Source organism: Penicillium waksmanii (genome assembly GCF_028829765.1).
Source record: "Penicillium waksmanii strain IBT 27052 chromosome Unknown utg000010l:1.0-3698451.0:1.0-3701458.0, whole genome shotgun sequence".
NCBI lineage: Eukaryota > Fungi > Ascomycota > Eurotiomycetes > Eurotiales > Aspergillaceae > Penicillium > Penicillium waksmanii.
The window spans coordinates 1,284,097-1,302,111 of record NW_026643256.1 but is presented as its reverse complement, the minus strand read 5'-3'; the positions used below and the strand labels follow the sequence as shown (position 1 = coordinate 1,302,111).

The window sequence follows — 18,015 nt, the reverse complement described above, 5'->3', positions numbered from 1 at the left end:
GAGGCGATGGGGAGCTCGGGGACGCGAGAATGCAGGGTATAAACCAGGATCAGAGGGGAGGCAAACAGTCTTGGGGGGGGGGGGGGGAGAAAAAAAAAAGCCTCGAATCGTTTTCGCCGAGGAGGAAAAGAAGCAAAACAGTGAGAAAAATGACAGAAATGGAGGGTAATCTATGCTTTGAAGCCGGGCTCCCAACGCTGCGAGGGTATTATATAAGGGCACCGATTAGGAAGGTCCACACACGCAGTAACAAGGACAAAGACGAAAAAATCCAAAGATGATAAGATGATGCTCATGAGGGAATATTCCAGGAAGTGAGGGCGTATAAGCGTATACCAAGCTGAGAAGAGATAAACCACACAACTCGCGAATCCCCCAAAAAAGGAAACCAACAAGAGAGAGCAAGCGAGAGGGTGGGGGTGTGAGATGAGGTGTGTAGGGTAGAGTAAGAATTAAACAAAAAAAAAGAAAAGAATCCAAAAAAAAATCAAAAGGAACAAGAGGACCGATCCACTGAACTCCTTTTTGCCCCCGTTTCTATTTCCCGCCTTTTTTCCAACGCCACATGAGAAAAAGAAGCTTAATGACTGGTAGGGGATGCGGAGTCAAGCACACTCTTGGGCTTCAGGTTGGAACCCAGGGTCGCCGCCTTGTTGGCGCCCATCTTGCGAGTGAGCTTGGCGTAGTGTAGGCCACATGCGTTACACAGCGTTCGGGCACCATCTGGACCCCGACGCCATTCTGGTGTTTCGGCTCGGTTACAGCTGTGGCAACGACCAGGAGGGGCCGCCTTCTGCAAAAACGTGGAATGGTTAGCCATTGACAGCTCGGAATGAGGGGAGTGGGGGTGGAAGGGGGTCCGACACCATGTCAACCACGGTGTTCAACAGCGGTGTGCACGGGGATAAATGGGTAAATCAGGGGAGAAGGAAGAGCTGAAAGGGGAAAAGGTAAAAAAGGGAAATGAACGTTTGGAAAACTTACTCCACGCCGTTTCTTCGCATCTGCCCCGGCAAACCCACCCGTGCCCTTGTAGTCTTCTTGGTACAGAGCCATATGCTCGTCCTCGGGCTTGTAAGCCTTTCGTTGGGCCATTTGCTCCGCCAATGCCGCTTCCTGGTTCACGACCGCCGTCCGTATCCGGATCAACGCATCTTGGTTCCGACGCTGCATATGGAGCATGTCCTCCACCTCGTTCAGTGATGGGAGAGACCCCATGACCGGTCCAGACCGTTGCGTTTGGTGTGCCCGTGCAGCATAATGTCGTGAAAAATCCAATGTTCGTGTGCTCATCTCGGCGATCTATTCGAATGAGGAAAAACGTCAGCCCACTTCTTTCCAAGTTTAGCCGCCAAAACAGCCCCCCATGGTCCGCGGATCGCCATATGACAATCTCCCAACCGTTGATCACAAACCCGTTCATCGGGGTTCTCAAAATAGAGCAACCATTGAGAAGGACTCCCAATTTCGGGGACCAAACAGTTGCGACGGTACCAGATAACAGGGGGGGACGGGAACGTAAGAGAAAAATCCATACCTCGTTAAGTGACGTCTCCACATCGTAGACATCCAAATGTCGCTTTACCGAGTCGCTGTGAGGCTGGCCCGGTATCGGACGAGCCACGAACCCACCCTTGACTTCATCCACGCGTGGCGCACCCATGTATCGACTATCGTAAGGAGCTTGGGGGTAGGACGGGCCAGCCGGTTGAGAGGGAGGAAAGTTGTAGTTTGATGGGAAATGGTTGTAGCCGTTAGGGGAGGCGACACTGCCAGCAGAAGGAGGCGCGCTATAATCGTAATGGGAGGAGTTCTGAGAGCCGGAAACCGAGGTGATGCCAGTTTTGGCGCTCTGCGTCGGTGACTTGCCCGTACTGAGGGAGTTGAGAGACGCGTTGCGTGACTCTTGTGTGTTGATGGAGGTGAGGCTGTTGCGCGAGGCATCGGCCTGGAGCTGGGATTGATGAGGGTAGGCTGGTTCCCGCATCAGCGATGCGGCGGGTGGTGCATTGGCGGAGAATGGATTCGGAGGTCCTGCTGGACCTTCCGCGCCGGGGCGCCCGATTAAATGTGAAGGTGGTGCGGTGTGTCCGGGTTGTGATTGAGGAGCAGAGGTAGGGGCGGGGTATGGGAGGGAAGGGTCGTTGCCCAGGGCCTCGTGGATGGATGGGAGGGACTGTCGCGGGGTGGCTTTATCCTTTTCATCCTCGAGGGTCCGGCGCGACTCTGATGGCGACACATAGCCGGATTGTGAAGGTGTGTTGGTCGCGTGCGACGCATAGGCGTACGGTAGCGGTTGTCCGGAGTACATATTGCTCGGGCTGAGTAGAGGGGTCGGCGAAGCAGCGTGCTTGGAATACCCTGAACCGTCCTTACCGAGGAAACCGATGGCAGGTAAAGGGTCTCTGTGAAAAGATGGTTAGCATTGTATTCTCAACTAGCGCCTTGAAGCTTTGGGGGGGAGCTGTGTGCTTGGTTGCGCGCGCGCACGCAACCAAGCAAGCATTCAGCAGGATGATGACAACACACCTGTGCCTAGATGCGGCTTCCAAAGACCCCATCACGTTCTGAAGGAACAACCGAAAGGGGAACTTGTCACGATGGAAGTCCCAACTTCATCAACGTCAGATGGGGAGGGGTGGTGGTGATGATGGAAGAGGGGAAAAGTGGAGGTTTGGGCCGATCGCGAATGAGTGGAACAAGAGGAACAAGAGGAACGATCGAAAAGAAAGTGATCTTTGGAAACGATCTCGATGGGCGAAAGAGTCGTAGATAAATCAAGGATCCGGCCGAATGAAATCAATGGGTCGACCTCGAATCAGGAACTTAAAGGCACTTGAACCTCGGAAATCGACAAAGGCCTCTCGTGCGACCAGAGCAAGAAAAAAAACGTTCCACCAGTTCGTACCGGGCGAGTGGCGGATAGATCGGAGATGCGAGACTCGAATTCGTGGGAGAACCGAAGAATGAATCTCGTGGCGTTGGGGAGAAGGTTGGGGAATGGGTGGCGGGTGCGAGTTAATTCCGAGGGAAAATGTGGGAGATGGAGACGTGGTGGGAGTAAGTTGTGAGTGTAAATGTAAGTGGGAGAGTCGATGAGTAGTATTCGATCGATCGGACGCAAGGGGTTTGGAGTCGGGCGCGTGGTGTGGGAAGGGAAGAAGAATGTGGTGGAGGATGATCAAGATCCGATCATGGTATGCCCAGGTGGTGCACGAGGGGGGGGGGGGGGGGAAAGGATAGTGGGTAGAGTATATAAGACCAAGACCAAGACTAGGAATATCAGATGGGAATTAGACCTCAGGGAATCGAAGAATAAAAGGGGATCGAGACTATTTCATTTCGGGCCTTAGATTGGAATGAACCGGGGGGGGGGAGGTGAACTTAATGGGGGGATTTATTATTATTATTATTATTTGAATTTAGGATAATAATAATAATAATATTTATTTTATTTTATTTGAATTTATTTTAGTATTTTAGTATTTCTCCCAAAGTATAAGTAAAGCGTTTTCATCGGAATCTAGTGGATCGAGATGGATCGTACTTTGATTTAGCAGGGATCGAGTGCAGTACCATACAGAGTATACTACAGTAGAACTAGTATACTATACTAGTATAGTATGTATGTATGTATGGTACATACACACTAGTACATACACTGAGGCAAATTACCATACAGCGAACTGCGGATCTTCGGTGGGGTGGAGAGACTCACTAGTTGCTGCGATGCAGTGGGGTGGTGGAGCTTCTAGAAAGGGACTGTGATGATACTGACTAGTAGTAGTAGTAGTAGTTAACTCAGGGTGAGCTACGAGTACTCAGCTTTCGGGGCTGTACTAGACTATGTATACTGTGTATGCTATGTATACTGTACGTGCAGTGCAACATTGCTCAGGAACCTCCAGAAGTATGTACCACCCACATCGAGGTTGTCACATCGCCCTGGAGTGCCCAGTATATACTGTATTCACTATAGTGGACCTAGGCAATGGCACAGCAATGGCACAGCCATTGCCTAGTATTAAGCATCTAGGTACTAAGTTTACTTAGTACCTAGTGTTACCTGGGTCTAATTGTGAGTACTATACAGAACAACCATGGCCAGAGCCATGGTTGTTCTGTATACTTCGAGTCCATAGCTGCCTCTCCGCTCTTACTGGGAGCCGCTGTGCCACTGCCACTGCCACTGGCAGGAAAGACGTATGCTCAGATCTGAAGAATGGGCGTGTGGAGACTGTCACACAGCCCACTTGAAATCGCGACTGGATCACCCGCCAATGGCAACCAGCACGCTGTCGTACAGGCGCATCGGATCTGTACTCTGTACGGAGTACTCTGTCCGTCCTGGGGCCTACATAGTACGACTACTGGTATATATTCTATTTACTACCACTAGTACTGCAATTCCAGGGTAGCCCGCCGGGCGCTTAACCAGAAACATTACATAAACACCCCGGCACTTCCGAATTAACTTAGTCCTCCGCAGTTTAATCTACTATATATTAATGGATTCGGAATGGACTCAATTCAACATAAGGTCTCCGTGCCAATCCGGATAAAAATAAATACACATCCATCCTCCCCCCCTCGGACTTGCTTCCTTCTTCAGTTTCCTCCGGAGGGGCGACTCTAGCAAGCTTTTGGATCGAAGATCGGACCACCCGAGACTTTATTGGTGAGATCGCTCCTCAGCTCTTCAGACCCGACTTTCGTACTTTCGTATAGGGCGACTCTGTCAGGAACATACACCGATGACGTAGGGATTGAGATTGAAGGGAATCGGGGTAAAGTCGGCCAAAAAATCTCTCCTAGGTCCAGAGTATACATACTACTTCCCAGCATTTATGCTACGAGGTTCGAGTACTACTCGTATACGGTTCCCCCAGGTGACAGCACCCTTTTTTCTTCCGACTTTGCTTTGGCCCCCTTTTTTTGAGGGGGAAGGGTGAAGAGGGGGACCCGCCTAAAGCCGTTGGCATGTCATAATGCCAATTCTCCGCCCCCAACCTCCAACCTCCACTGGTTGAGTGTACAAAGTATGAACTAGCAGCAACTCTGTTCAGGGATTCTCACTTCACATGAACTTTACACAAGTACGAATACAGCTCGGCTCCAAGCACCTGGTACCTCCCAGCCTCGTCTTCTTCGTCTCCATCCCACTGATTTCACTTTCTCTCTCCCCTCCCGCCGCATTTACTTTGCGCACAGACATCGCCCCCATCGTGCATGGCGTAACGGTCGCCCTCGCCCTGGGCCCAAACAAAAAGGTAATCGACCCAAGATCTTCGGAATCTCCAAACGCATTCCCGTTGATCTGGATCTCAAAGCGCCTTGGCAGTATCTTCCCATCCAGACTGGTACGAAACGGCGTGTCCGCCCTAGTCCAAGGGTGGACAGGATGCAGTCGGCATGTAAACATCCCCGGTGCAAAATTGGACCAGAAAAAAAAAACAACGCAGGACCATCGCCGAGATCCAGATGCAGATGCAGACCATCGATCTGGGCCGGATTTCCTCCTTTGCTTTGCTTTGCTGTGGTTCATTTTGCCCTTGCCCCTCCGCAGATCGAAATCGAGTATCGCCCGTTGCACAAGCATTGGATCCCGCCTATGTCCGCCTATACGGAGGAAAAAATGCCCTCGGACAAAGGATTTGTTGACGGGTCCGAGATCTCGCAAATGCGAGGCATTGATCTACATGTGCGGTCGCTGCATTGCGAGCCCAATGCACCACCCAGGTCGCTCGATTTCAGCCACCCTACGATGCGTTCCGTGCACACCTGAGATTTAGTGTATGCACGGTAGGTCACTTCGCCTGTGACCGAACTCTGATGCACCCAAAACTTGCCGTCTGCAGGTGTGTTTCCCCACTCTGATGCACGATTCGTCAAACAGGGGAGTTTCTAAGAGGGGGTGGTGGGCAAAGACAAGGACCTCCATCCTGGACAACGACAACGCATGAGGGAGGAGGTGGGGGGGGGGTTCAATCATCCCACCAGTAAGTATCAAGACGCATCTAGTATACATCTAGTATATCGGGCCACCGAATTGATAGACGCAGCAACTCGATTTACCCTCCGTAGTACCGGGATTTCGATCTGAACCATCGGAATTGCTGGCCGGCAGTCCGGTCGCAGCCGCTGAAGCTGAATTTCGTACGGGATCAGATTAGAACCGCCGCGATTGGGCGCATTGGCAATTTTACTTGGAAACACCAATGCAAATGCAAGCAAGAGAGAAAAACAAAAATACATAATACCAAAAGCTGCCCTCCAGGGTTGGTTGCCAGAATCAGGCAACTGTGCGTTCGGAAAGACGCAAAACTGCGACGACTGGAATGGCGGAACCCTCTCCACACCCCTTCCAGGTCCAAAGTCCAAGGTCCACCATGAAGCGGGAACTCCTGCAAGCAGAAGGACCATTGAAGAGAAGATACGAGTAAGGCAAAGAACTCCCCGTCATGTGAGGAGATGCTGCTGCGGAGCCAACCGAACAGGTAGGAATGGGCCGCCTGGGGAAAACTGTCGATGCGATGTGATCATTACCCTACGAGTTGCACGAGGAGCCCCAAGCTCGGCACGGTATTTGTGTCGTAACAGAGCTGAAGAATGCGAATCTTGATGGTCGCTCTGCAGCAGGTTCATGACGATGCGCCAATCGTCGTGGGTGTTGGAGAGCTCTTTAGATCCACAGCTCCGCCAAAACAACTTCTGATCCTTCAGCCCGCAACAAGCACAACAAAACCAAGAGAACGTATGTATTTTGTGCCAAAAACAAATACAGAAAAACAAAAAACAAAAACAAAAACAAAAACAAAGCTAGTTCGCAGTTCTCCAGTCTCCAGTTCTAGTTCCTCCCCCAAGGGCCCAGGGGGAGAACGAAAACGAAGGACAATGGGTCTCGTTCTCACTGGTAGAGAATGATCGACAAGTGCGCGATGGAGAGCACCGTTAGGACCGTTTTGTGTCCGCTTTCAGCGCCAAAGCTCTCCGTCACTTGATGACTCGATCCTGACCAAGCAGGGTCAAAACGGCGTGAGCAAGCGTGCCACGGCCTCGCCTCCTAGCTGTTGTGTGGAACCCCCTCCGGTCGCTAAGAGGACGATCAGATAATCCTAACCGTAATGGACAATGAGCGACAGCGCTGTTCCTCAAGTTGGCAAGAGATTAAGATCCGATCCTAATTTCGGTCATATTGTTCGGCTCTTTGCGCAAACCCGCTATGGGCAACTATGTACGAGTAGGTGTCGACTCCATCTTCCTCTCTCTCTTTTCACCACTTCTCTTTCTCCCTCCGCCTTCCCACAACATGGGAAAAAGCAGCCGGAAATCTTCCGGAGTCCACCCTCGACAAGCTAGCTAGCTGTTCAAGTTTGAAGTAAATCTCTGTTTTGCTCCATAACCATGCTTATCAAACGATCGTCATTGGGGCCGATCTCCGTGGGATCCGGATCCTTTATTCCATGATGGCCTGCCAGGGCAGGCAGAGCGTATCGTATGAATGAACAAACGGCACACTCTCGCAGCGATGATCTATCCAGCAATTGGAATCTGTTATGACAGAACTCAAAAAGGAGGGGAATGGATCCCGGGAGGGCGTTCGGACAATCAGAACCTTGGAAAATCGACTCCACCCAGAAGGATAATCTTAGCAAGCTAAAAAAACGCCCCAAGACAGTCTGGCCATGTCAATCGCAATATGGCCAGGAGAAAAAAAGAGCTCAAAAAAGAGGAAAGAAGAAAAAAAAAGGGCTCTGCACCGCCCGCGTGGTAATTTCAGCCGCGTCGAGATTAGCATCACCGTACCTTCGCAGTACAGTATGTACATACTCTGCTTGTTTTCGTTTAGTCTTGAATCTATCGGCTCGAGTCCACTAGTCAAATAACGAAGTGGAAAAGTTATGGCTCGGCATTTCCACTACGGACTACGCTCCGGAGCTTTGATGCAACTCGACGCAATAGCTTCAATAAGAAATTCTCCACCATTCGCAACGGGCCACTGGGGGCATGAACAAAGGGAAAAAAGAAACCCAATGCACGGTTCACGCCCATACACAGTCAAATCTCCGTCCTGGGAGCGGACCGAGACGCCACCGCAAAGGACTGACAGGGATGATGATGGGGAAAAAAAAAGTATTCCTTTTTTTGGCTTTTTTTTGTGGTAACCTTTTCATTTTTACTCATTTGTTCCGCCCTCCCCCCTAGTTGAGGATCGTGCCCCAATTTTCGACCTTCACACCTCGCGGTGTGGTGTCGACAGCTCCATAGAGACGTGGCCGTTGAAGGGAAAAAAAGGGGGGCGCTGGAACTCTCCGAGTAGTGGGGATTCATCGGGGTAATCTGCCCGATCTCCAGGCTCATGAGAATTAGTTGACAGCTGGGTTGGACTTGGTAGCTACGGAGTATGCATTTTCTTTGCTTTTTTTCTCCCTTCTTAATTTAAGTGCTTTATGTAGAAAGTTTTCCCTCTATGGACCAATTTCAATATGTGCCCGCTTTTTATCTGGTCTTTTATCTTCTTCTATGCTCGGGTTTGTTTCGCCACCAAATGTTGGGAAATAGGATAGTCAAAAAATGAGAACACATCGATCCATGCCAGGCAATCAATCTTGCAGGGTTGCCGGCTGACAGGCCAGGATCAGTGACAACTAGCAAGGGGACAGACATGCATCAAGACAGAAACGGGCGAGGGGCATGAATCATGTCTGGAATCTCGCAAACGAAGATGGATGGACCACTTTCCTTGCCTGTTTAGCACAACAATCCTTTAGAAAGGCTAAAATCCAGACCATCATGATATGGGCCGACCAGGGTGAGGTGAGGGACCACTCTTTCCTTTCCCCCTCCCCCCTCCCCGAACTCCTCATCGGGGTTGCGCCATGTGTCAGATCTGGGTACATCGTGACCAGGGGATATTGTACCGTTTTACGTGTTACTAGCTCGGACGGATGGAGATGGAACTATTGTCAACGGTTCGGCCCTAGTAATGTCACTGGGCATTCCATGATATAATTCCCGGCAACTTATGAGATGCACGTGAATAAGGCGTGCGCTATTGGGGCAAGGCCAGCATCATAGGCTCCACCATACCCTGCGCTCTGTGCCCAGCTAGGAAAAAAAAGAGATTAAAAAAAAAGAGGCTGCGCCAGAACCTTCTAGGAAACCAGAGCGACGACAGAATCTCATCGTGGCTTCGAGGTGGCAAGTCATAAAGTCACCGTTGCAGGTTACCTAACCAAGTACTCCGTACTTGAACTAAGTTTGACTGAAGGCGAGGAGGGTACGCGGGAGAGTCACCTGGCGCTAGATGTGATTCAACGGGCAGCTTCTGCACGTTCCAATCTGAAGTCCAAGTGCACACGGGAAGTTGAAAGTTTCTTTGGGTCCATTCTCGATGCACATCTCCCATCCTCGTGGAAGAAAACACTTACAGTGTACTCCGTACGCACATACGTATGTGTGCCATATCATTCCAGTCCCAACACAGAAGCACTCCCGAAACAATGAATTACTCCTTTACCAGGACGAGTCATGCGTGGCACCATATAGCCGTTCCGACAGAATGGTTCTTACAGCCTGTGAGACGATGAGGAAAATCCCCATGGCCCGAGGCGGGTGCGGGCAAGCGCTAACATTAATCAAAACAATAACAACCACCCAAATAAAAGAATTATAATAAAAAGTCTTTTTTATTAATAAAAAAAGACAAAAGACACAAAAAACGGCCCACGATAGTCAAGCCGGACCGTTCCCAGATCCACCCGATAGACCGCCTCGATCGGCGGGGAGGGAAAGGTCAAAATGAGGATTTGAGACTTTCCTCGCTCCTAGAGGGACTAGTGTCTCCCGGTCATGACCGGATAAGGGAGTGGTAGGACAAATCAGGAGATGGGGCCATGGGGCATGCAATCCCTTAAGGTAACTAGTGCACGATACACGAAGATACGCGCCTTCAGGGCGATCCTAACAAGATTGGCGCGTTCTCGCTGCCAAGATTCGCAATAGACCGGTTGTTTTCAATTTCGATTCTGGGTCCCAATCGTTCATTAGCTCAATACCGACCTTGCCCCCTTCTTCTATGCCCTCCCTTCCTCTGTCTCTCCATAGTGTTATGATGGAAAATGGGTCCGAATTGCGAGAGGGTGTGACTGCTCTGTTTTTATCGACCCACCCACACTGCAGGATGGGTGGATTGATTTGCGGTGCAAATCCCGACCGGAGAATTCCCACCCTGGCCTTGTAATCAAAGTAACTCTCCGAGGTCCTCCGCTTTGCTAATATAAGACCTCCGTCTCGGGACGCGCTATAGACAATCTCGAACAGAGTAGGCTCCGATTCCTCGGGGCCGAAATCCATCAACCCGCCGGTTGGATCGAGGTCGATTCACTGGGACCCCCTGAATTAGTATACATATCTCAGGCTAAAATTGAGACGATGGATGTTCTAGGGAATTACATACCCAACGTGCCATATCCACTTTGTCGATGGACTAACCGTTGCAACTTACATGGCATCTACTTAGTGCATACTGATTCATACAGAGTACAATACCAACGAAGCTAATGGAATTACCGACTCCAAATTCAACGCTATTATGCCAATCTCCCAGATCGATCATATCTTCCGGAGATAAATAGCCGGAAGCCGAGGCGATATCGCTCTGTCCCTCGTCGTTAAGCCACGCGATGTGCAGAAATCTCAAATTGAGATCCGCTGCAGTGGAGTCGTGTGGATGCGACTATTGCTCCAGGTTTCTCTGGGCCTTTGTTCGCCAAGAATACTAACATCTAACGGCCCGGAGTCACCATAGAGACATATGAATCGGGGATTCTTTTAACAGTCCACGCCGCCATGCAGCAGCTATCTTGGTCTGTGCCGAAACAGAAAACACACCGGTAGCGACGGCAAATCCTCCAAAGTCCTGGCACTAGTATGCCGTGTCTAAATGGAGTCGGAGTGGATTCGGTATAGCGGTGGCGAGGCATTGCGAATGAATACTCCATTCGCATTTCTATGCACGTCCTTCTTTGGTGTCGGGCATATTGCTGAACTTGATTTCGGGATCTACGATAAGCTATGTACGAAGTACGTATCTGTCTAGTTGGGCTTTTGGTAAAACGCAAGGCGTGACATGGCCAAAACGGCGTGAAACCCTTATTCCGATACCAAGTACTTACCAGGGCAAAGTCCCATACTTACATATGTACTAGTAGTATGTACATAAGTACAACACGAGCAGAAGGGCGGCGCCAATCCCGAAAGGATCAAAAGACGAGCCTTGTGGCTCACAGACACCGATCTATCTCGCTCGAGCCTCGAACTAGAACACCCGGGGCTCTACCCAAATCGATCAAACGGAAGACAAGGCTAAAAATGACCACAAAGACTGATTGAAGGTGAGCTCTCGACTGTTGCTAGAAAGTCTATCGGTCTGGCCTAAAGAGGGAGGTTGTTTCTGTCTCATCTATCCCTAGTGCGCAATCTAGGCCAGCCCCAAGCTTCAAATCCCGAATATGACAGGCGGAAGGGATCGCCGTCAGTCACTCTCTTGCTATATGCCGTCCCGGCCGAGTCATCACCGAGCAGATGGATGGATAGAATCTCCTTGGATTCTGGATATCCCGTTAGGTTCTCCTGCATCGGAAGTGTCTCCGATGAGCCTTGTTGTTTAATTGCTTTTTTGGGAGGACATCTAATGCGACCTTGCGCGTGTTCATGCATGATAGGTTTAAACCGAGCAGGGAGGGATTCCGTGTGATCGACACAACAATGTGATATTTGTGGTGTGCTAACTTTTCAACGCGTAGTACCAGTGCGTACCTCCGCTTCCAGGGGCGGCAAGGAATGATTCAGATGACGGGTTGTTCCTGACAGACTGCAGGATCGAATGACTCTTGCGATTATAGTGTACATTAACATGTGGGGAAGGGATGCGTTGGAATTGAATCGGCGAGGCACATAGTACATAGCTATGCAAATAAATAAGGTATCACTGCATAATGGTACCAGTATGAATTTCTACAGCCAATCAAGATGCAGATTAAAGCCCAGCAATTCTTTGCTTTGCCCTGATTTTTAAAAATGGGCTGCTAAACCAGGATGTATTCCAAATCCGCGGCTTTTGTAACCCCCGATGACCACTCGAACTAGGGGATGGCGGTCCGGGGTATGGATCAAACAGATCGATAACTGAGAAGCGACACATCAAGAAGCTCAAGCCAGGCTTATGTCTTAACTTTGCAGAACCTTCTTTCCATCTCTCTCTTCCTGCCATGATGTTAAGAATGCCTATATGCAAGCTGCAGGTGCAAGTTCCCATTTGCTTGTGTGACAGCCGCCCGTGCATCGGCCTCTGCATTAGCAACCAGTCTAGACCGCCTTCATGCCCTGTCGTTCGCTCCAAGCCCAAAACTGAGTTTTCGTGACAGCTGAGTTACCTGCACCTCGGAAATGCCACAATTTCAAACCAAGGGGGTGGGGTATTTGTCACCGGACAAATGATTGTTGTCTCCGCATTGAGGAGGCAGGTGAGAAAATTCCAGTCATTTCGCCAATCAACGGGTTGGAAAAAAAAATTATAGGTGGTCTTTTCTTGCGGTAAACCTGTTCGAAGGGCTAAAAATGGTAGCACAAACACTACCAATAGCCACGGGTGACAAGCCGTTCCCCACTTCATGTTAGTTTCCTCATTTTTCATCCGGTTCCATGCATGAGCGTTGACTCCACGAGGGAGGAAGCCAACCAGACCCCGTCAGAGGGGAAAAAAGAAATCCATCAAGGAACAAGGGGCAGAGATCCCGCTTTCCAATTGGTTTTACAGGCCTAAATTCTCTCCAATCATGAAACACCTTGGGGGGGAACCCTGACAGGGCAAAAGAAACGCTCTAGCTAAGGCGGACACCTCTCAGGCTTGGTCTCGCATGTCCTACCAAGTGGCGACGCCAGTGTCGCTCGCTTCAACAGGAAGGAGACCTTTCAAGCTAGTGAAGTCCGCGAAATGAGACAGATCCGTGCGATCGACGAAAGCACAACAGCCGAAGGATCGGCAACCTTGCAATCAAATCAACCACCGCGATTATAGGAGCACATGGGCTGGGCCCCGCTGATCCACGGTACTCGGAACTGTCAGTTCCTTCATGACAGCTTAACGGTTGACCAGGACCTGGCTCCACTCTACCCCCAAAAACTACAGGGGATCCAACCACCCCTACCAGCCACCGGAGAAGAGGGGCGAACCCGGGCTCCACAAGAGTGCGGAAACCAAACCAAGTCCTGCTTGTTGGTACAATGATCCCCGTGATCAGATTCCCGAACAAGGGCGAGAGAGATTGAGAGGATCCGAATGGAAGAAGAACGCATCGTGATTAATTTTAGGTGCTTGAGAAAAAGGAAGCGACAGCGGAAAGATGGAGAATGTGGAGCCTTTCAATGGTGAAAAGCCCCATACCCCCTCTCCTCCCCTTGCCCCTTGCCCTTGTGCTTCCCCTTCCCCTTCCCAATCAACTGGTATCGAAAGGTACGAAAAGAGGCAAGATCCGAGCTGTGGGCGCCGTTACCATTTCCTATTCGGACTTGTCCCAGGGCTATCATAGGTGGTCGAAAGATGTATCATCCATTACTCCGATTTACGAATAGTACTCCGTACTACGAACATCAATACAAAAGTACACGCCATCAATTGAACCAGCACGGAGCACAGGAGGGCCTTTCCCAGTGTATTTTTCCACGACTCCTCCCGGGGGGCAGCGCGGACAAAGCTCGCTTCCCACAGCACTGGCATTCCGTACTTTTGGCCGTTTCGATGAGTCCACCTCCACCGTCGATGATTACCCATTATGCACAGCTTCCAAGCCGAACTCAGGCTAAGGGACAGATCCCCCTTCCCTCCCTACTTGCTTCCCCAACAGCGAAAGAAGAGGAAGGTGGCGATTAGCATATTACATTCACGCCGGGGGTATGTCTGAATTCATGTGTCACCGAGGTGCTTGCTGGTCAGACCTTAACAAAGCCCCCCTAGCGAAAGCAAAAACCGCCTCTACCCATCTTCAGCCGGAGTCCCTGATTCTGTCCGTGAGAATACCACTACTGTACTCCGTACTTAGGATCATCCATGAGTACATCGAAGAAAGAGGGGGGCAAAGGGTGTGCCACCAAATCCCGATGCTTACTGACGGGGCTGATGGGCGGCACAAGATCCAATGGAAGGCCCCTCGTACTTCTGAAGCAAAGGCCTATTGGCCGGCTTTGCTTGATCGGGCGGAGTCGATGGAGGAGACCGTCGAGGAACTCCGATGAAGACGAGGTGTTTCCCTTCGGGTCGCGTGCAGAGCGCATATGCAATGCACGTTTCCGTATGGAGTGCCGTGCGATCGAGTTCATTCCCAATATGACATCTCAATCTGGGTCGCCATGATCGCGGGGGCGACGTCGTAGTGAAGAGCCAAGCCTCAGAAGTCCAGGAGCCAGGAGGCTGGAGCATCTCTCCGGCATGGACCGTACGTAGATTACGGAGTACATACTTGTAGACCCTCTTGTTGCCTCTTCTGCACGAATGGCACGATGCGACCTCTCGACGGAGTAAGCTTTAGGCTTTTCTTGAAAACTGGATCGGGTGTAGGTATAGCGCCAAACTGGGTAATCTGACTGGTGCGTTGGTCAAGGTCGGAAGTCTCGCGAGATATGCAATGCAGGTAGGTCTAGATGCGACGTTTGACCAGTGTCCACTCTAAACTTAGGCATGCGGCCCCTAAAACAGCTATTTGGAATCCTGATTCTGTTGACTCCAAAGGCGCGTTCTGATACATCAAATGATGCCGTGAAGACCCATTAGTCCCAAACAGGTGGTCAATGGGGTCGATGGGTATAATTTGTACAATTTCAAAGCCATGATCATTGGTTAGTCTGGATTCACCTGGTCTACCCCCTGCAGCACTGTCTTGGTCTCAAACATGACGTGAAGTCGTGGACATCGTCATTTCATTTCTCTGAGACTTAAATTGCTCCGTTGAAGTATATCCAAACTCAAAATGGTTTCCTGCATCGTTGCCTTTTTTTCTGCCTCGTCGCCTCGTCGCCTTCTCCTGCGGGCACAAAATGTCACGTGGTGATTACTTCATCCGCGATAAGAAAACTCCGGCCTGAGGCAGAAATGCGGCGCCCGAGGCATCAACCATACATCTGATATCATCGAGGCAAGGCTACCCTCAAACCTCTGCTTGCTGTCAAAGAGCCCATCATGGCCGCTCGCTCTCGCTTGATAGATCTTGCTAGTATTCCAACAGTGGCACAGCTCTACCGCACCAAGAAACTGCTTCCAGCCGAGTCAATCGACTCGGCTTTCCCTGCGTCACAACATCTAAATGACAGCATCGCACTGATTCTCAACGATATCACTAAATTAGACATCGATTGCATCGTCAACGCAGCTAACAACTCCCTCCTTGGCGGCGGAGGTGTCGACGGAGCAATTCACCGGGCCGCAGGGCCGCAACTCGTGGAAGAGTGCTCCGAGCTCGACGGATGTGATACAGGCGATGCGAAAATCACCAAAGCATACGAGCTACCCTGTAAAAATGTCATACACACTGTCGGGCCAATTTACTGGGACAGATCCCAGCGTCAGCGTCAGGATTCCAGTCAGCCCGAGACTTTGCTCCGATCGTGCTATCGAACCAGCATGGAACTCGCGATGCAGCATGGCCTGAAGACCATTGCTTTCCCGGCCATCAGCACTGGGGTATACGGCTACCCCATCGATCTTGCGGCGCGTGCTGTAACACAGGAGGTCCGTCAATTCTTGGAAACACATGCTGGAGTACCCAATGCCCTGCACAAGGTTATCTTCTGCAACTTCGAGCCTCGGGATATGAATGTGTATGCGCAGATGTTCACGTTCGTACTCTCTGTCTTTTATCGTGTGTACAACATGCTGACCCTCTTTTAGACAATTCCTCCCTCCGACTCCTGAAGATCTTCGCATCGCTGATCAAAGTGCCGGCCCGGGTGTTACGAACGGCATTTAACGGCTCTGGTCGATTGGTAGACGACTCAATGGCTTTCTTTGCACGCTTATGAATATCGGACTGGTATTGTTTCTGGTATCTTGGAGGGCTTTCCTTTGGGATCTTTTATTGTGGTTCTTGTCACGGTGGCGTACTGGAGAAATGCAGGGTGTTAGGGTGTTTGCCGCGTTTTCCAAGTGGATTGCAAGATGGAACAATGTTCAATATGTTTGATTTTCATTTCTACTTCTGCCTTCGATCTGAACTAGAAAAGTTGAACGTGAATAAGTCAAAACGGGAGCTTTATACTAGTAGTAGTGTTAGTTTATAGGTATTTAGTGCTAGATATTGCTCTGAGGACTTTTCCCTCCACATCTATCAATCTTTTGGTTCTGCTCCAGTCACTATATAGTTCAAGTTTCGACCTGGGCACCTGCGTACTAATTATTCCTCAGGCTGTAGCACTAGTATGAGTAGTAGTAGTTCGCAAGCTATCACATTGTCGATGCCACCAATTTCAAATTTATTTATTAGAATAGAATCAAAATCCTTCGAGTTAGTACTAGCAAAAGTAATATAACTATTGACTCAATGCCCAAGCAAGACAAACAGTGCAAACACCGGAGCTCATGAATTCCGCCCGCAACCTCACCAACAACCAAATCTTGCGAAACATCGCTATAGCACGCATTCCTCAGAAAGCCATGATGACAAGCTCTTGATCTCACCGAAATCACATCTAATTATCCTCCCTACCTCAGACACGAACCCACCCCCCTCCTCGCCCCGTCACCAGCTCAAAATGGCCAAACCACCCAACCAACCCAACTTCCGCATCCTATCCCCAAACGCCGCCAAAAACCTCGCGCAAAAGAAGAAGCCCGTCTCCGGCGGGACAGTACAAGGCCAGCACCAGACGCCCAGCGCACAATCAACGCCAGAGCCAAACATCGAGGGCCCGAAGCTCACCCCGAAACGACCCTTCAGTACCTTCTTCTCCCATCTCCGACAACGCTATGCCGCGCTCCCCAGACCAGTCCAGCGCACATGTCGCGGGCTCCGGATCCTGGCGCCCCTGGTGCCGATCAGCCTGTTCTTCTCGGAACACATTATGCAGGTGATGTGGGTTCGGGGACCGTCAATGACACCCTACCTCAACGAAGATTATCACGAAAACCACACGAAAAGTGATATGGTGCTGGTCAGCATGATGCCGTCGCGAGTTTGGCCGTGGGAGAGAACAAGACGGTTAGAGAGGGGGATGGTGGTTACATTCCGGTATGTATCATGTCTGCCAGAAAGACTTGGTTCCTTTTGGCTTTTGGGATTCTCAATACCTCCAAGCCGAGGAAATTTAAACAGGAAACATTTGCTAACTTGATTATACCGACAGGTCTCCCGCCAATTCCTCACACATCGCTATAAAACGTGTCGTCGGTCTTCCTGGTGACCGTGTTATGACCCGCAAACCTTGTCTAAAAGAGTCTCAAATCGTTCCGTTCAATCATGTCTGGCTGGAGGGGGATGCATCAGATCCAGAGCGAACGCTGGATAGTAATACCTACGGACCAGTCAGTATCAGTCTTCTTACCGGTCGGGTGTTTGCGATCCTGGGCCCGCGTATGAGGTGGTTAAATTGGGCGGATTGGGAAGATGGAAAGCTGGACAATGGTGCCTCGGATGGAAAGAATTATAGGCAGGCTACCCGGGACAGAGTCATGAAGGAGGCTGTGAATATGGAGAATCAAAGCTTGGATTAATTGATTGGCGCGGAGGTATAGAGGCACGATTACGCGTTGCATATTCTCTGTGATGGCGCTGGGCGCCGTGTACATATATGGAGCTATTTTGTGGGATATCATTGTATTTTTATGATCGTGCTGTACTAGTCATATATGTATAATCTCAAAAGCGTGACTGGATATCAAAACCAAAGACCCGAAATGCTATGCGTGTTCCTGCTGGGGAAAAGTGGTATAAACAAAACGAAAGTAAGGAAGAAAATAAAAATGCA

The 18,015-nt window shown here is 50.2% G+C and overlaps 3 protein-coding genes across 3 annotated transcripts; 2 read left to right on the top strand and 1 right to left on the bottom strand.

Annotated features, from left to right (window-relative positions):
* Positions 1 to 580: 580 nt before the first annotated feature.
* Positions 581 to 2,561, bottom strand: nsdD (GATA-type sexual development transcription factor NsdD; the record flags this gene model as incomplete). The annotated part of the gene is made up of 4 exons (XM_057271673.1): positions 581 to 793; positions 985 to 1,302; positions 1,538 to 2,405; positions 2,530 to 2,561. The coding sequence occupies 4 exons, from the start codon at positions 2,559 to 2,561 to the stop codon at positions 581 to 583; spliced, it is 1,431 nt and encodes a 476-aa protein (XP_057115861.1).
* Positions 2,562 to 15,235: 12,674 nt separating this feature from the next.
* On the top strand, positions 15,236 to 16,022 carry N7481_012453 (macro domain-containing protein; the record flags this gene model as incomplete). Its single annotated transcript, XM_057271672.1, has 2 exons — positions 15,236 to 15,891; positions 15,944 to 16,022. 2 exons carry the CDS (start codon positions 15,236 to 15,238, stop codon positions 16,020 to 16,022), a joined length of 735 nt encoding a protein of 244 aa, XP_057115860.1.
* Positions 16,023 to 16,803: 781 nt separating this feature from the next.
* N7481_012452 (putative mitochondrial inner membrane protease subunit Imp2) lies at positions 16,804 to 17,761 on the top strand (the record flags this gene model as incomplete). The annotated part of the gene is made up of 2 exons (XM_057271671.1): positions 16,804 to 17,279; positions 17,395 to 17,761. The coding sequence occupies 2 exons, from the start codon at positions 16,804 to 16,806 to the stop codon at positions 17,759 to 17,761; spliced, it is 843 nt and encodes a 280-aa protein (XP_057115859.1).
* Positions 17,762 to 18,015: the final 254 nt, after the last annotated feature.